Source organism: Electrophorus electricus, chromosome 14, assembly GCF_041902795.1.
Source record: "Electrophorus electricus isolate QZ-2024a chromosome 14, ASM4190279v1, whole genome shotgun sequence".
Classification (NCBI taxonomy): Eukaryota; Metazoa; Chordata; class Actinopteri; order Gymnotiformes; family Gymnotidae; genus Electrophorus; species Electrophorus electricus.
The window spans coordinates 11600001-11618039 of NC_137510.1; the positions used below are offsets into that span (position 1 = coordinate 11600001).

Sequence of the window (18039 nt, forward strand, 5' to 3'; positions counted from 1 at the left end):
AGAGAGATATTATGGTTCAAACAAAGATTATTCTGTTTAGACACTATAACGACACAATGCCACATAAGAGAACCAATGACAAAATGTTAATTCTTCAATTTCATAGAAACAAAATCTCAAACTTGAAGTAAACAAATAGAATATATACACTGAGGTAAAAACACATTGGTCTTCGGAGGAGGTATTTTTTCTCTGAATTTTTTCTGACCTTTTTAAAACATTAAATCTCATCTTTTTTCTTTTAATAATTTCTTTTCAAAGCAAATGATGCAAACATTAGAAATCAGTCACATGCAGTGCATCATTCGATGTGGAATACAAAAAAGCCCCAAAACATATAATACAATCTAACTTAGGCACCAAATAAAATTTGATAAAGCTTTCTTCTACCTTTCCACAATGTACTCACAAATCAGCAGTCACTCACACTCACACTCACAGACCAAGTGAAAAGCACCTTGGTTGGCTTTCCAGTCCTTTAGTGACCCAGACTCCTACCTGCACTCCTCGCTGTTTTCCACCCCAAATCAAATCACCTTCACTGTTCCATTACCTAGTCACAGCAGAAATTCCACAACTGGTCATGATTTTTGGTGCTACCGGGCCACCGTCCCTCAAGGGTCTTCCTCACAGTGTCCGGATGTTGGCATAGATTTAATCACTGAACTGTAATAAATAACTTGGCGATTGCCAGTGGAAAGCCTGAGGACTGTGTTGCCGTACAAATTTGCATAACTAAGTGTAAGACCCGTGTTTTTGTTATGCCCTCAATGGCATGTAGATGACCTTTATTGAAATTATGTTGCAAGCTGTGCTGTAATTGGTAGCACATTGCGGGAATGTCAAGCCATTTAAAGTTTACATTCACGTCTGCTGCGTTTCAGGCAAGACATTTACTTTTCCATATTTAGTCCACACAAAAGCTGTGAACACAATTACACTGGATTAGTCCCTTGTGCAAAAACTTTGTGCATGGTTGTATGAAAATACTGCATAATGGCGTTGTTGAAAAACAACACCAACAGGAAAAAAGAAAACAAAAATCACACAGCATATCAGTTTATTAACAGGCGGGTGTGCTGGAGTCTGAGTCACATAAGGGGACCTGAAACGACCTCTCCCATCACCTGCACTGGCTACAGAAAACAGGGCCACTAACAATCTAAAGCTCCTGGCACGAATGCATCCTTGCACATGTCCACGGGTGCAGATGAGTTAGGAGGAGGCACAGAAGTCGGTGACATCGAGAGGGACATCGGCAGCGCAGGGCAAGACCGAGAGTAAGCCAGAAAGCGAGCACAAAAGAGCAGGAAAGAGATAAGGGCACGCTTCTAACGGCCCACAAGCCCCACAATTTGTTTGTTTGTTTGTTTTTGAATATTATTAAAGTACAAAATCTCCTAGCTACAGGACAAAGCTGGGGCTGAGGGAGTGAACCGTCTGAGAGGGCCCTCCCGGTCTCGCCCAATTGCATGGAACCAGAGGTGCAGCGGTATGGGTTTTCTGTCAAGTCATAGCTGGTGTGGTTTGGCGGCCAAGGCCAAGAGGATACCTGCATGTCACTGTGAGGAATACCTGGATGTGCATGTCTGCGTCAAAGTAGGTCACCACTGAATTTGGAACAAAAAGGCTGCTGGTGATTTAAGACAGAAATGTGTCGGACAAAGATGAATGTTGGCCCGGTAATGACTGCAGTGGCATGATGAAAACCACAGCAAGTTTTGTTAATACATTTGTCCCAGAAAGTATAAGGTCTTAGCAATAAGCTAACCAAAATTATATTTCTTCTTCAGCTCATCATACTTCCTATCAGTACTGTGCACTGCTTTTTACTTGGGTTAACTTTCACTTGTTCAATTGACCAACTTTATGTGGCATAGGACCACCACGCTAACAGACAAGTTACGTACACATAGACATCTATTTACAATGTACATATTTATACATACTTACTCCTTTCCAAACATTGTGAAACTACTCCATTCAGGACTTTATACATTTTCTTTAGCATTTAACAGGAATCACTTATGAAACAAAATTGCACCAGCCAATGTACTGGAGCAACAAAAGGTAGCCTGAGCCCTCTGGCCAAAGACTTTGCACTGCCAGAAATTGGCTCCCAGCACTGAGTTTTAGATGTGAATAGGTTCACACATCACTTCTCAGTAGTCTACTTATCCTTGACTTTAGATTCCCAGGTATAAAATAATTCCAGGTGTGCTAATAACTAAATATACAATAACATGAAAGTGGAGTGGCTGTCTGAAAATACGGGGTACGCGAACAGCCACACACACACACACACACACACACACACACACACACACACACACACACACACACACACACACACACACACACACACACACACACACACACACACACACACACACACACACACACACTTTCCGGTTAGTTACTCTAGCCTATAAATGGGAATTCCGACACACAAAAACAAATTTAGAACTTCAGGAAAAACTATAGAATGGAAAAGGGAATTCATAGCCTTTCTGTATTGCAGATCAAATGGCCATTTTGAAACAGAATTAAATTTCTGTGCACAGAGAAGTCATGCAACTCTCATTGCTCCTGTACAGAGGCAGAAAATGCAGCAAAATTGCCTTAAGACACAATTCGTACAACCATTTGACCAATGGAAAGGAGTTAGACAAATAATCACCCTATTGCCACACTAATAAACATGCATGTTATTGCTAAATCAAAGAACACGTTTCTGCCACTATTTGGTTGAAGGGCTTGAACATAATGACAATCACCCAGTAGGATAGCTAATGTTAACAAGCATGCTTATTTAGAGGTCATTTTGATCATTTATGTTCCATTCTAAGGGGCACAAACAAACAAAAACAATCCCCACAAATCTACCAACAGATAAACCAGATAAATCAAATGGGTACAACCTGTTTAACCAACTTAAGTGCCATACTTTTACGAGCACTATATCCTCAAAAGTGAATGCTATTCAGAACAAGAATGATTGTGAAATCATCCCGTTGAGTCGATTTCATTTTGATATGCACATTTTAATCTGAATTAAGAAACAGTTTTGTAAAACTATAATTGAACACCATTCAGTTTTGCATTTCTGACTGCAAGCTCATTTGTGTGGCAATAAGGTACCTCCTTTACAGAAGTAACAAAAATTATAGTCTTGGTGCTACATTTAAGCCTTCATGTACACAGAACATCAACCCTACTGTTTAACAATAACTGTTTAAATAATCACTTTCTACAAAACCGGAATGACCCCAATGCTATTGGTCCCTTAAGGCTTGCTCAATGGAAATGTTAAGCAGTCAACAGAATTATCTTGAAATTTACATTTTACATGAAAAGTTGCCATAAAATGTTGGAAAGTCTATGGCTTAGTAAATACCCATAATAATTTGCTAAGTGACTAAATGAATCATCTTTGCAACACTGAAAAGAAATGACAGCATAAGAAATACTTTTTTGTTTCTTTTGTTTGTTCATTTTACAGGGCAAGTTGAATAATGCTTCTGTGTTCAAACATCTAAATGAGCTTCTGTGTATATGTTCTCATAGTGCTCACAGGTTTTTCCCCTCATCACTCTTCTGCATCAAGCAACAGTTCATAAGTCCATGAGAGTAGGTTTGTTAACTTATCTTGTAGCAAATGTCTTTTGCATGTTTCAGCGAGGAACAGAACTGTCTGCCTTTCAGGGACAGAAGTGGAAACAGCCACATTGTCCACTCTCTCGTGAGTGGAACGAGCTGAGGGACACTGTAGACAGCGGTCACATGGGCAGCAATGCGCTCAGTCACGGCCCAATTTGTATTTGCACCGTTTTAAAGTAGTCACCAAATGTGCTTTCCAAGCACGTGGGCTGGTGTTCCACACTGCTGAGGATGAACTTCAGTACAAGCTGAAACAAATCTTCAGTGCTGCATCAAAGGTGACAATGATCATGGTGACAATGATGGAAAAACTGAAGAAATGGCACCAGCAAGGTTTTTGTGAGCGGTGGCCCCTTGCTATCATTTGTTCCGTGTGCATAAGAGACGGACTCCATGACAGACACTTCCACGAGGTCTCTGGTGGTGTCTTATGTACGTTTAGACAGACAACGAGGCTAAGGGGCTGAGCCACATCATGAGGGAAGGCTGGTTTAAAGCAGTGGCACTTTCCGGTAACACCTGGCTTGGAGGGCATGGTTGTCTTCGTAGCTGTTGAAGCTGCAATTGTTGTTGTAGTAGCAGAACACATACCATATAAAATAGATAGGATTTATCTATATTGCATATGTCGCAGCATGTTTGCCAAGACTGAATGAGGTCATGTCCAGTTTGTTGCAGCAAAAAAAACAAAAAAAAACCAAAAAAAAAAAACAAAAAAAAACCCCAACCAACCAAACAACCCCCCCCCCCCCAACACACACACACACAAATAAGTTACTTAATGGGAAAAAAAACCAGCATAGAGGAAAGAAGGCGAAAAAGGTGCAAATGCCCCACAGAGATGAGTCTCTAGCAAAGCACATCCCTCTAAGGCTAACCGAACAAATAAATTCTGATCAATAAATGACCAGTCAGGAGGGGAAACAAAAACAAAACAACCAACCATCTCACAGCAGTGAACCCAGCCTGACTGGCAAAAATTTAGATCCTAGTATGAGTATTTCACAATGCCACCCACAAAGAAGGACCTGCAATGAGTCCTCAGTCACTGTCAACTTCTGGTTCTTTTAATGAATATAAAACATCTCAACCAGTTCTGCATTAGGATCAACCCAGACAGCACAGCAGCCAGGCTAGTCCAAGGGTTGCACCAGAAAATGGGCATGGGTTACTGCAGCAGGGTCATCTGGGCGAGAGGCTGAGTAGGATGCCAGCTCCAGGGGAGTCCATTAATATCTTGGCCTCAGAAGCCCATAGTGAAGTTTGCCAGCTACCATATTCAGTCAAAGCCAATAAGGGTTTTATTCCTCTCTCATATATATATATATATATATATATATATATATATATATATATATATATATATATATATATATAAAACCAAAAACCATACCAGCCATTTTCCAAACAAACTTTCATCCATAGTGCTTATATCCTGTCTCTCTCGAACTCAGAGGACGAGGAACTGTAATGCAACAACCATGGCTAATAATGACGATGACCATTACAATAAATGTGTAATCAAAAATGATAAAATGCTAAGGTGTGCGCCTCTTCATTAGGTCACAGGCCTACATTTTAATGCCCTCCTGTTGACTGAGCTGGGACAGGGTCTTCTTTATGCGCAGCGCTGTGAGGCGTGCCGCCCCATTGGCATACCAGCACTCTCTCATGATCTTAGCCATCACACGCAGCGCCTGGACATGCACAGAGACAAAGAAAAAAATAGCATCATCAAGGAGAAATGAGATGAAAAGAGCTGGCTATTCAATACATCCAAACCTGTCTTGTATTGTGCATATTTTTTATTGAGAAAATGTAAAGAAATGGATGAGGTAAGCATGACTTAGCCCTCCATGGGTGAAATGAATAGGCTGTAAAGCCAGAATTCTGTTCTGCTCCTTGCGTCCTTTCCTACTTACTCAGAGCAGAAAGACATCAGAGCTAAAATTCAATTATAAAATGTTGCTGATACCAAAATGTTATGTACGTGAGCCATATGCTTTTACTGTAAGTAGGAAATACACTAAAATCAATATACTCATTTTTCCCCCCCCCTTTCTCTCTGAGCACTTTGATCGTGTGGTGAAGACAGCTGCAAAGCCTACCGCAGATCTTGTCTGAGAGTTTATTAACCAAACTGCAGCTCTTTAGAAGGATGTCACCACACAGTATATCAGGGTTCTATTGTTAGATTCCTATATGACAGTCAAGTGGCGGGATTCTCATAAATTCAGCTTCCTCCTGTTCAGTCAATTTCAAATTTATTTCAAGATTAGGAGATATTTATGCATGTGCTTCAGAGCAGGTCTGCAGAGGTTTTGCCAAGTAATAACTTTTGCATTGTAAGGGCATCAAAAGAAGCAATTGGTGTGGCATAACCTGTTATGGCAGCATGGCAGTTTGGCTGCTCTTGTGGGATTAATTACCCACACCAGGGCTCACATCATGACTAATGTATAACATTATTTAACCCCCTACTTGAAATCAAAATGCCTTCCCAGTCAAAACATCAAGAAACTAGACAGATTAATTCCGCATTTGCCACTGTCATTTACTAGGTAAAACAAGCTGCATTCATTAAGTCAAACTGTGCGTGTGTGTATATGTGTACATAAAAACATCACTGAAATGCTTCAAAAAGCCTTCCAGTGGTAGTGTGCTAGCTGTGCAGGGGGCGTCGATGCGCAGCTATTCCTGAAGAATTAAAGCCAGTATTTCAGCAGGGGTAATGCAAGACTACACGTCAGAATGTTTAAGCCAGATGTGATGTCCACGTTTCAGGTGAGAGAGGAACATGCAGTCTCTCTAAAAGCTACTGCACCTTGCCTATGAAAGAAAATTCACTTGTTTTGGCCTCCTCCCTGATATGTAGCAACACCTGGCACAGACCCTCTGGTGAGGTCATTAAAAACCAGAGGTTTGCAACATTTGACCATTTTGAACAGCAGCCTGGAGAAGCCCTGGGTCTGCGGGTGCATCTTGGGTCCTCCTGCTGGCCTGGCAGGCGCATGTGAGGCGTCACGCAGAGACCTGCATGCATGCGCGGGTGGCTGAGTCTACAGCCTGAGCTGTAAACACTCGCAGAATGCCGATTTGCCATCTGCTTACACTACTCCAGCGAACTGGCCACGCGTTGCCGGTCTGCCAAGCTGAGTCACGCCCTGCAAGTGCTGCAGTCTATAGCACAGATCCTACAACCCGCTCCTCTCTTGCTCTTGCCTGGCATGAAAAGAGGAAGCCTAGTGAATGTGGCAGCACGCTTGGCTCTGCAAGCCTGCTTCTCGGGGAACAAAAAAAAGCAAACCAAAACAAAAAAAACTCAAAACACAAACAAATGGCAGTTATGTGGCTCGAGCTGTCCCAGATTAGATTAGGGAATTGCATTATAGCGCACTGGGCTTAATCTAATTGTGTCACTTTCCGCTTAATAAAAAGGAGACGGATGCAGGAGGACCGGCTGGCGGTGACGGATGGGTGACGGTAGGGAAGGAAATATGAGAGAGCCCATCGTATCAGTCTCTCTCCCACACCGGTCCCCTGGGGCGCACGTGGTTCGGCTCAAACTGAGGAGTGGTGTATCCAATGACGGTGCAGAATGCACAAGTACGAATTTCAATTGCACCCACAGAAGTTGGGGGACTTGATGGCAGACCATCCCTTTGAGATAGCTGCTCTGCCAACGAAATCAAGGTGGACTGGTTACATCTACAGGGAAAGTGACTTGTGCAACCAAACAAACACAGGGGGAACAAGTGAAGGAAACTTATCTAAAAACGATATCTGTGTTTGAAAAGAAAAGGAAGAATGAAAAACTCCTGGGAAGTATGTGTGGCTCAAACACGTACCTCACAGCTTTGCCATCTGTTGGGAATGTTAGGTCGAAGCTTCTGCTCACACACCACCTTCCTCATCTCCTCCACTGAAGGGTCCGACTGAACCAGATCATAGTAGGGCAGCTGGTAGTCTTCATGAATTCCTGAAGAAAGCACCGAAATCATGCTACACTACAGCCAACACAGGACATTCAGAGTTGACAACGTAAAACAATAGTTCTTACCCTGTGTTGTTCTAAAACCGAAGCCTGAAATTCTTAAAAAGACTGAAATCTCACTGAATAACAAGCTGTTTGAATTATATTGGTAACAGTAAATGAAACGGCACACAGAGGCAATAAAAATACCCTATTCCATTACCAAAGTAATGCAGAAAAAATAAAAAGCATTGATTTTAGCTGTGGTACCTCCAATAGAGCATCTGCTTGCAATTTCCCAGAAAACCAAGCCCATGGCATAGATATCTGCCCTCTTGAATGACTCAAAATGCTTCATATTTATTGAATCATCAAGTACCTCTGGAGCCATATACCTGTTGGGAGACAGTTTAAAGAATTTAATTAAAATTCAACTACACATTTACTGGCTCAAATCTACCCCTGTCATTTTAGCAAGCTCTACACAGAGCATCCAATTTAAAAAACAAAAAATATGCCCTTTGGTTACCTGAAGCTCATTCCAAAATAAAAAAATTAAAAAATACATTTTAAATTTCATTTGCTGCAAACTAGCCTGTAAACAACCACCACTTGCAACATAGCCAGTTCATGAAACAGAGAGATGAAGACCTTCTGAAACTTATCTAGCACTTGAGAGTAAGCCTGTTGTTCCAGCAGTAACAAGGGTAGGGGCTTAGGTATAAGAGATAACAGCTAGGCTTGCCTGGTGTTTCTCTGTAGTCTTTGACAGGAAGGAAGGGGTTAGCTCGGCTAATCTACCCCCATAATTCAGGGGAGGGAGAAGTCACAGCCTTGAGTCTGATTAATACGGAGAGACTCTGGTGCCTGGCGAGGCGGAACGCAGGGCCCTGAGCCCAGATAGTCTATGGCACTCCCATGATGCCTCATCCCGGCAGAGCTCACGAGTTGCTGCCAGACCACTATGCGCCCTTGCAGAGGCTAATCATGGCAAGTATCTCAATATGAATGGAGAATTGCCCTGCACTTCATACCATTTAATTCAATCGGCATCTGCACTTTTCCAACATAGTGAAGTGTGATCCAGTACTTCAGTTCTAACTGAATCAAGCATGTTTACAACAGATAACTTCACAGAGCAGTTTCACAATTCTGCCAACATGGTAAAGTGAGAGCCGTGAGACTTGGTCATCCACTTGGCACTCAGTAATGGTGTGGACTGGATGACCTCTAAGGGTCACTAGGTATGTCTCACTAGACTGAGACTTCAGGGCTGGGACTGTAAGCTAGGGTCAAATACTGAAGCAACTGAGAGTCATAACAGTGCCCTGTGTCCTGCATGATAGCCCCCTGACCTTGGTCCAGTCAGGTGTCCAGCAGTAGCCAAGGGATAGGTAACATACTATGAGTGACCCTGGCCTGCCGTCTTAGGGCTATGAGGAGAGTTTTTTTTAAATTACTTCCTCCCACATAACCTCTAGTGCAAGCATTTTCATTACTGAGGCAGGACAAGATCACATGCAAAATTCATAGCTCGATTTGCAATTATTTTTCTAACTTCCAGTACAAGGCCATGCTGAAAGAGTAAAGTCTTACCTTGGAAACAGTAAGAAATAACAAACCTCAGAGCTTCACATTGGAGGCCAGCGAGTCTGCGTGTGCGCGCATGTCTGTGTATGTGCATACTCCCACTGTGGCTGCCGCAGTGGGGAGATGGTGTATTTGTATGAGCTATGCGATTCCATGTGATGACTCATGCTCAGCTCTAGGCATATGCTGGCTGCTTTAACCTCACCCCTTCTGCCTGGAGCCAGACGTGCACTCGCACTCTACTTCATTCACTAACAACTGCTATGAAAGCAACCGGAAACCACTCAGAGCCGGTATGGCTTCATAGGGAGCTAAGAGATGTTGCTGATGTGCAGCCACACAGTCTACCGCAACCGTTACAAACTACAATGCAGGAAACAATCAAAAGCCATAATGATATCCTGAGACATGGGTAGGAGAGATTCCTATAGCTTGGTCACCACACGGATCATCCGATGACGATCATGAACGCAAGCAAAAAAGTCATCTTAAGGGAAATGAAGGGATTGTGACAGAGGTGCTGAAGTCCCTCAGGATGCTCGCATTACCTTTTGGTGCCCACTCGATGATTGGGGGCAATATCTATAGTGTCAGTTGCCGAGTCATGGCGGACGGCCAAGCCGAGGTCTGCGATGCAGCAAGTCCCATTCTTCTTCACCAAAATGTTCTTGGATTTCAAGTCCCTGTGAGCAATAGCTGGCTTGCCTGGAATCAGAGAGGATGGTGTGCGATTAGATTGAGAGTTTTAGCTGGACACTCTCCAGGAGAGAAGGCTTATTGATTTCATGGATATACTGGATTAAAAAGCGAGGGCTGCGGTCCAGGCAGCTGAAAAGGAAGAAGCCGTGAGCAGTGGAGAGGCAGCCCGAGGTGGCAGGCTGGCTGCGTGTTCTAGTGGTGCACTGCAGCTACTGGGCACACTGCAAACATTATAGAGATTTACTGCCCCTTCACCAACAGCAGACAAAAGAGGCAACCTGACGCATACCTCACTCACACGAGCGCACACACAGAAACTCAGCCAAGGAATGCTTCATAGTGTCGGTATGAGCTAAATAAATGGTTTCATTATTCCTGGCAGACTCGCTGACAGTCCTGGTCCAGCGCATAGTGTGTGTGAATGAGGCACAATCTGTAGTCACACCAGGGAAACAGGCAACAGAGTCTAACAGAAACAGTATGGTAATCTCCTTCACTTAAACACTGTTTTTATGTTTCTTAACCCACATACCCATGCAAATTGCACATTTGGCTGAGATGATGACAAAGACTGTTTAAAGGGAACAGGATTTAGTTTTCATTTCTTTCCCTTTTCTGGTAACAATGTATTTTTTTGTTTTTCCATTTTCTTACATGTTTTTATAAAACTGCAGGCTGCATGCAAATTATCTTTAAAAGGCTGATTGTTCTATAATAGTTTGATTTTATACAAGCATCAGGCATCAATTATTTGACTAATAAGGCAGATACACACAAAAAGAAACTTGTCTACCACTAATGTGCTAATGGCATGCTTACATATCAAAGCGCAACAAATGCTTCTCTAGCAAGGAAAAAAAAAGCCTGCACTACCACAGCCTGCCAAAGAGTCTGCTGGAGCCCTACAAATGTCTTAGATCCGTTTCCTAATACGTCCTATTGTTATAATGACATTGGAGTCACTAGTTGTGATATGAGCAATGATCACCATTGCATTAGTGCTAGAGGGACTGCACCGTCTTGCTGAAGACAAATGCACCACTCGGCCATCTTAAGACCAGCTTAATTAACGTGTGTCAGACACACAGGCGTCAACCTACAGGAAGGTAGATGGGACTGCATGAGAAGCACCATTACACAGCCTTTGGTCTCCCTCTCTGCTTTTAGAGCACAGGAAGCCTCCACTCCAGCCGTTCCAGATCTACCTTGCCCCAAGCAGCTCAAGGGACAGAAAAGGGCCCTCCTGCTCACCACAGACTCCACTGTCTATCTTGTTACTAAAACAGTGCAGTGAGCTTTTGACACATGGCCAACTGCTGGTCACCATGTGCTGCAAATCTCAATTTATTTCAGCACTGACTAAACTGAGTGTAAGGAAAGCTTGTTAAAAACAGAGGCTAGAAGTTTAAAATTACAGTACTGCTAAAACCATTCTTCCTGGTGTGCAGGCAGAAGACACAGCGGCTCCAGCTGAGAGAGGAAATGAGCAAGCAGGTGCTGACCCATTACCTTGTGTTCCTACGATCTCCATGTGCAGGTGAGCCAGGCCACTGGCAGTGGAAAGAGACAGCTTGATCATGCCCTCCACTGTGACCGTGTACCTGTTCAGGTAATCGAACAGAGAGCCGTGCTCATGGTAGTCAGACACTAACCACAGCTGAGTCCATGTTCCATTATCTGAGAGAGGAAGGAAGAGAGAGATCGATTAATGGACAGAGTAAATAATACCCCTGCTCACAAACATGGAACTCCAGATGGTTGGTGAGATCTCGGAGCAGCTGGGCTGACGCCTAGCGCTGCCCTGGCTTTATATAAACACACTTACTCCACACACAAACACACACGCACATGCACACTTTCATTCTTCTCTACACCCATACATAAACACAATAACTGGAAACTCTCTCAGAAAACATTGCTCTCTGGATTAGGCAAAACGTAGTTTTTCAAGGCCCCTAGCCCCAAGTCGATTATGGTTTTCAAGTAAAACGAATATTAAACCTGAAAAATGCATAGAGTCAAAAACTTTAACCAATGTTCTTTAGCTGAAGCTCAGGGAACAAATAAGATAAAGTAGTGCTGCAAACAAACTAAATTCATTCATTTGTGATTCTCTAAACAACCACAAAACACAGAGATTCTCTAGATGTGACCAGCACAGGAAGGCTTCAGCATTTTCCACCAAATTGAGTACAAGGCATGGTTAAAGAGACTTTCAGAGCAAGGCCTTGAAAATGTATAATTCAGTGCTTTGATGAGAGTGCAGCATATTGTGCTGCTTTTCAAAGTTCATGATTTTTGCCAAGATAGCCTCGTTACTAAAAGAATTTCGGTCTGGTCCAGAGAGCCTGGGCTCTCTGCTTCGTGGTGCCTCACTTTGGGGCACATAGTGCTGACCTTTGTTGTCGGCAGCAATGAAGCCAAGAATGTTCTCATGCCGGAGCATTACAGTCTGGTAGATCTCAGCCTCGCGGAACCAGGAGCGCTCCTCCCGCGAGGAGAAAATCTTAACGGCAACCTCCTCTCCTCTCCACTTGCCCCGCCACACCTCGCCAAAGCGCCCTTTCCCTATGCTTTCCTGCAGGATGATGGTCCTGGCTATGGTCCTTTGCACCAGCAAGGGAAGACCTGAGAGAGGAAGAGAGGAACATGGGCAGAGAGAGACATAGATGGTGTGTGAGAATTTATTTTTATATATAAGGAACCCCACCCTTACTTACCAAAGGCTTGAAACTAATCCCAGAACATGAACATTTACTCTGGAGTACAAATCAAAACAACAAAATTAAAAACGAAGAAACTGAAACCATGATAGAACGGATTATTAAACTAATACAATTGTGTGTGTGTCAGAGAGGTCTGTTTTCAGTGCTGCAGGACAATGAAAGGACTGGCTGGTGACAGGGGGCACGCTCCTGCTTTGCTGCCTATACCTCGCACGTGGTGACTAGGACATGACTGATAAAAGTTAAAAGAAAAGAAAGGAAAAACAAACAAACAAACAAACAAACAAACAAACACAAATACCACCACCACCACCACAACTCTGAAGAAGAGAAAGACTGGATTTTCTGCCACACCCCAGGTCCGTGGGGATGCATATTTCAGTGCTAGTGGGATGGTGCCAGAAATAGAAATGCAGGACATTAGGAGGCAAACGGAGCGTGTTGTCCGCATATGCAGAGCGGAACGGCAGAGAGGGAGAGCAGACAGGGTCAGCACGATGCAATCAAAGAGCAGCCAGCAGCTCCATGCTAGGGCAGCGCTCCCAGCCTAACGCCACAATACAGTCACTCAGTGTGGCAGCCGCTTACTGTTTCCGAGTTGGGTTTTTGGATGGACTAATAGGTGGACCTTAGAGCAGGTAGAGCCACTTACTCATTCCTGCAGCACATACAGCACATCCTGCAGCACTCTTCCTGTATGCATGTGTGGTTGGTTTCTCTGCTTATGCTTTTACATACAAGGGGCCTTTTCAAGAGTACTTCATTCTCCAACTGTACTTTGGGGGGGGGGGTAAATAAATAAAAAATTGGCCTCCCTTACTGCTTGACCACAGAACGAACCATCTCTGTCTCCTGTACAATAACCAAGTGCTACCTGATAACCAGTTCTCCCAGTGAGCCCAGGACACAGACATGTTGAATTTAATCTTTCACCAACTGAATCAGTGATCTTAGAATACTAAAAAAAAACAAAAAACAAAAAAAAAAACCACTAAATATGGCAACACAGGAACTGACATGAAGATTCACATTAATCCACACCAGTGAGTGTGGTCTGGTGTACTTCATTTGTGGGTCAGCAGATACTGGTCAACATTGCTTTTTATTAGGTGTTAGGAATTAACGTTTTATGCAGGGCATGGAACTGAGGGGAAGTGGAAACATTTTTAATCCATTATTTTCCCATGAGGCTTCTAAGCAGGACAATATAGGTAAATGACATTGGAATACAGGAGTCTTGGAGGAAAAGATGGAGTAAAAAGAAACAAGAAATGGGAGGGGTGAGTGAATGAATCATACAGGCACATACCCATGGCTCTGGTCAAACAGGAGAGCAGCACAGAGCAAGGCCAGCCTGAGCACAGTATAATGCCTGCCGTGACTGAGCTTACAAGTCGTCTCTCAGAGGAGTGGGTGGGTGCACTGCAGGCTAGGCCATGCTGACTGGTCATCTAAGAAAGTAATATTCTTTGGAGGTCTGTGGAGAAAACTTATGCTCTGGATACCAGAGACTGTGGAGAATGTGCTGAAAACACTGGAAAGATTTTTTTTTATCATCCAATTAAAAACTTATTGAAGCAAAAAAAAAAAAAAAGTCTTAATTAACCCTCCCACTGAACAGTGTTGTGGAAAAGAGCACAGAGTCTCACAGTAAGTCTAAGCAGACAAAACCCCTTAGTAAACCAGTGACACAAGCAACCTGTAAAAATAGATTCACAAATGGAGGGAGAGAGTGAGCTCCCTGTGTAAATCAAGCTGTGGACTTGGTGAAGAGGAGAGCTTGCTGTAGGGTAATGGCTCATTGGGAGAGATTACTTGTGCCTCATGCTGGTTCTCACGGGTCTGGTGTCAGGGATAGACGTAAAGTGGTGGTGTACAAGCTCTACACTGCCACTCCAGTCTGAGGAGACAGCACCAGCACAAACATGCCAAGAGGAAAACCTTTTCTGCTCCTTGCCTGGAAACAGTTGCCTCAGATACACAGTGATCAGTGTAAGTAAAACTCAGAATATATAACTACATATTGTCCTGGGGGCCCATCTTTACTTCTCCACTGAACTGCATCTTACTGATGTTACACTGTATGTCTGTGAAGCAACATTGCTATGCATGCTTACCTGAGCATAGTTCCAAGACAATAACAAAAAGGTCATCTTTTTTTCAGTCAAGAACTATACTTAGTACACACACACACACACACACAGTGATATGTGTGTGTATATTGTTTTGCTTTGACTGACTGGATGTTCCATAAGGTTTTTGTGTGTGTGTGTGTGTGTGTGTGTGTGTGTGTGTGTGTGTGTGTGTGTGTGTGTGTGTGTGTGTGTGTGTGAGAGAGAGAGAGAGAGAGAGAGAGAGAGAGAGAGAGAGAGAGAGAGAGTGTGAGAGAGTGTGAGTGAGAAAGAGAGAGAAATATGTAAACAAAAAAGAAGGGCATACAAATATGTAGAGATTCAAACAAAGAGGCTAGGCTGGTACACAATAACAAAGCAAAGGCATGCAGGTATTTAGGCATCTCAGCACAATTACAGGAAGAGATAATCATCCAATGAAAGGGTGGAGAACCATCAGTCTCTGTGTCTTCAGTGCTATGCCTGTGGGAAGAAGGCTTTCAAAAATCTCCTGAAGGTATGAAACTGAAACTATGCAAAACCCACCAGAGCCTGATCCAGAGGTGGTCATGTCATAGATGAGGTCTTTGAGTGTGGTTCCCACGGTGATGAAGGGGTGGTCCATGGAGGGATCCTCCTCATTAGGCACACGGTGGTGGATAACCGAGCGGCTGTGGCAGATGTAGAAGACGGTGACCAGCACAAAGCAGAGCACGCACACAGGCCCCGCGATGACGGCCGCCAGGGCCACGGGCCCCAGGGAGGGGGTCTTTGTTGTTGGCACTGGGAGGGAGAGGGAGAGAGACAACTATCAAGTAACTAGACCAGTAGTCATTGCTAGCTTCCTAGCAGGATTTCTCGGTGCCTGGCCTTCAGGCAGTTGATGAGTCGTGACTAACTGTTTTCATGTGACTTCCTTCCAACCAAGTCACCTTGTGTACAGTTAGGACTGCAATTATTTATAACAACAACGAGCTCTTGAAGGCAGCTGTCTAGACTCCAAGGCGGCAGGTCCTAATAAGCAGCAGTACGTGTCTGTTTAACCATCAGTGGTCAATGGGACTTCCAGAGCAACGGCTTCTATGACAAAGTGAAAAGCAGGAGAGGAGGCTGACCCTGCCTGCCGAAGAGCTACCTTCATAAAGCAACAGCAAAACACACACACACACACACACACACACACACACACACACACACACACACACAAAAAGCCAAAAAAAAAACACCACACAACACTCATGGCTGCAATGAAGTGATTGCCTAGAACACGTGTGGAAGCCATCTGTTCTGAACACCTTCCCTGGTTCCTCCTACACAGATGTGCCCAAGCACACATACGTCTTCATTCTTCCTTTCACGGACATACAAAATGTGCCTATTAAAAAATAATAATAATAATAATAATAATAATAAATACATTTAAAGAAAATTACTGGCACTGATGCTGCTGTGACGATAACGACACAAGAGATGGTGGAGAAAAAAAATAAAAATCACTTTCTTCAACAGCCCATTCTCACCCTGCTCCAAGGGCCAGGTTTAATTGCTTGTTACTGAGTATGTTGCAATGGAAGATTTCTGCCTGGGGTTTTAGCAGTGTGAAACTGCTGAGGGGATTGATGGAGGCATTTAAGAACAGAATGGAGCACACAAACCTTTTTTTGCTGACCAAATGACCCAGGTAATAACTTAATAACAGTTCCTGCAAAAATGCACAGCATGTTGCCATAGAGTTAAAGGCAGAGATGGTGCATGGGTGCATGTGCGCTCGCACACATGTTGGGTGTGGGCACTCAGTTCAGCTAAATGTTACACGTGACACAAATGCATATTTTTATTAACAGCTTCAAACACCAGCAGGTCAATTAGAGCTACTATGCAGACTATGGTTTAAAGAGGCAGAAGTACTGATCAGGGCACTGATCAACAAGAGTTTAGTCCTCTAAACTATTAATAGATTAAGGTGAACCGATTTACAGGTAGCTCCATTTCTACATACTTAGACATCTAGAACTTTATAATTTTTTATACACACACACACTACCTAAAATACATATGGGTAGACCAAGCTAGGAGCTCACACACCCACACACACCATATAAAAGACTATGTTGTCCAAATTCAATGCAACAGCAGACAGTATATTTGTGCTAGTTGTTTGAATAACAAGAAAGCAGATGAGCTGCCTCTGGCCCCTATGAGAACCAGTAGAGATGAAGAAGAGCTCATTGCAGCGTATGCCGTGGGGCTTGCATCACGTCCCTGCACGATCACATGCATGCAAGCACACTCACACGCATGCTCACCTGGGAATATATTTGGGTCTGGGTTCTTGTTGCACCAGTCGGTGTTGCAGCACATGGGGTAGATGCCCGTGTCGTCCTTGGTGGAGGGCGCACAGACAAAGGGGCGGTCACGCGGGATCAGCTCCGTTTCGCTGATGCACAAGCTCTGCTGCGTGGTCGTACTCGCCGACTTGGTGACGGATGCGTAGCACAAGCCGTCTGTGGAACATGTGGAGTTTGGGCAGCGTTGACAGTAGCATTGTAAGGCTGCAAGGGAAACCAGGCAAACAAGAGAGCCATATTAGCTTCTGGGTTTTAAAGAAAACATATATTTTTAGAAATGCAAAAACAAATGTCAATAAAAATTGTAAATTACTTATAAAAAAGTACCCATGATGTTTTTTCACATGACCTTTTTATATTTCATGTGCATATCAAGATATGTGGGAAACAACTGCCTGTGAATGGAAGAACCGTTAAATGTTACTTTCATGAAGCTGCAGTAGCAGTGCCAAGTGATTGCTGATCAATAGGCACCTGCCGGTATATATGGTAATACGGTATATCACAATATTAAAGATGTACAGCAATTCAAAAATACCTAAATACCATTATTGCACTTAAAAAGATGTTTATTTTGCCAAATACACAAAGCAGCCCTGCTTTAACATCTGCTCACACACATGGCTATGAGGCACTCCGATCACGTGTCAATGTCCTTGCTGCTGTGAAAGAAATGTAGAGAGAGAGATGCCAGAGCATAGTGGAAGGTGGCGTGACTCCAGAACTTTTCCCTCCACCCAAAATGCTTAAATCAGAAGTATGGAAATATTTCAGCTGCATATAAAACGAATGACAGGTGACCAATATACATGATGTGAAACAGCAGAGTTAGCCAACACAAGCAACTCTGTGATAACAAATCATCATGCTGTTCAAATGGGATTGCAAGCTTACCTTAAGTGTGCTAAATTGCTTTGATTGATTAACAGTCT

The 18039-nt window shown here is 43.4% G+C and overlaps 1 protein-coding gene across 4 annotated transcripts in view; it reads right to left on the bottom strand.

Annotated features, from left to right (window-relative positions):
• Positions 1–18039, bottom strand: part of tgfbr1b (transforming growth factor, beta receptor 1 b) — a 42320-nt gene that overhangs the window by 376 nt on the left and 23905 nt on the right. For 3 of the 4 annotated variants that reach the window (XM_035531146.2, XM_081696837.1, XM_081696838.1), the window contains 8 exons: positions 17066–17311; positions 15306–15542; positions 12320–12550; positions 11432–11599; positions 9772–9928; positions 7904–8028; positions 7509–7639; positions 1–5357 (listed from right to left, as the gene is read on the bottom strand). The exon at positions 1–5357 is cut by the window's left edge and continues 376 nt beyond it. In XM_035531146.2, coding sequence (XP_035387039.1) covers positions 5232–5357; positions 7509–7639; positions 7904–8028; positions 9772–9928; positions 11432–11599; positions 12320–12550; positions 15306–15542; positions 17066–17311 — 1421 coding nt within the window. In that variant the 3' untranslated portion in view covers positions 1–5231. Of the gene's footprint in view, positions 5358–7508; positions 7640–7903; positions 8029–9771; positions 9929–11431; positions 11600–12319; positions 12551–15305; positions 15543–17065; positions 17312–17420; positions 17442–18039 lie in introns of those variants that run through there. The other variant, XM_081696839.1, reaches the window with a different exon arrangement.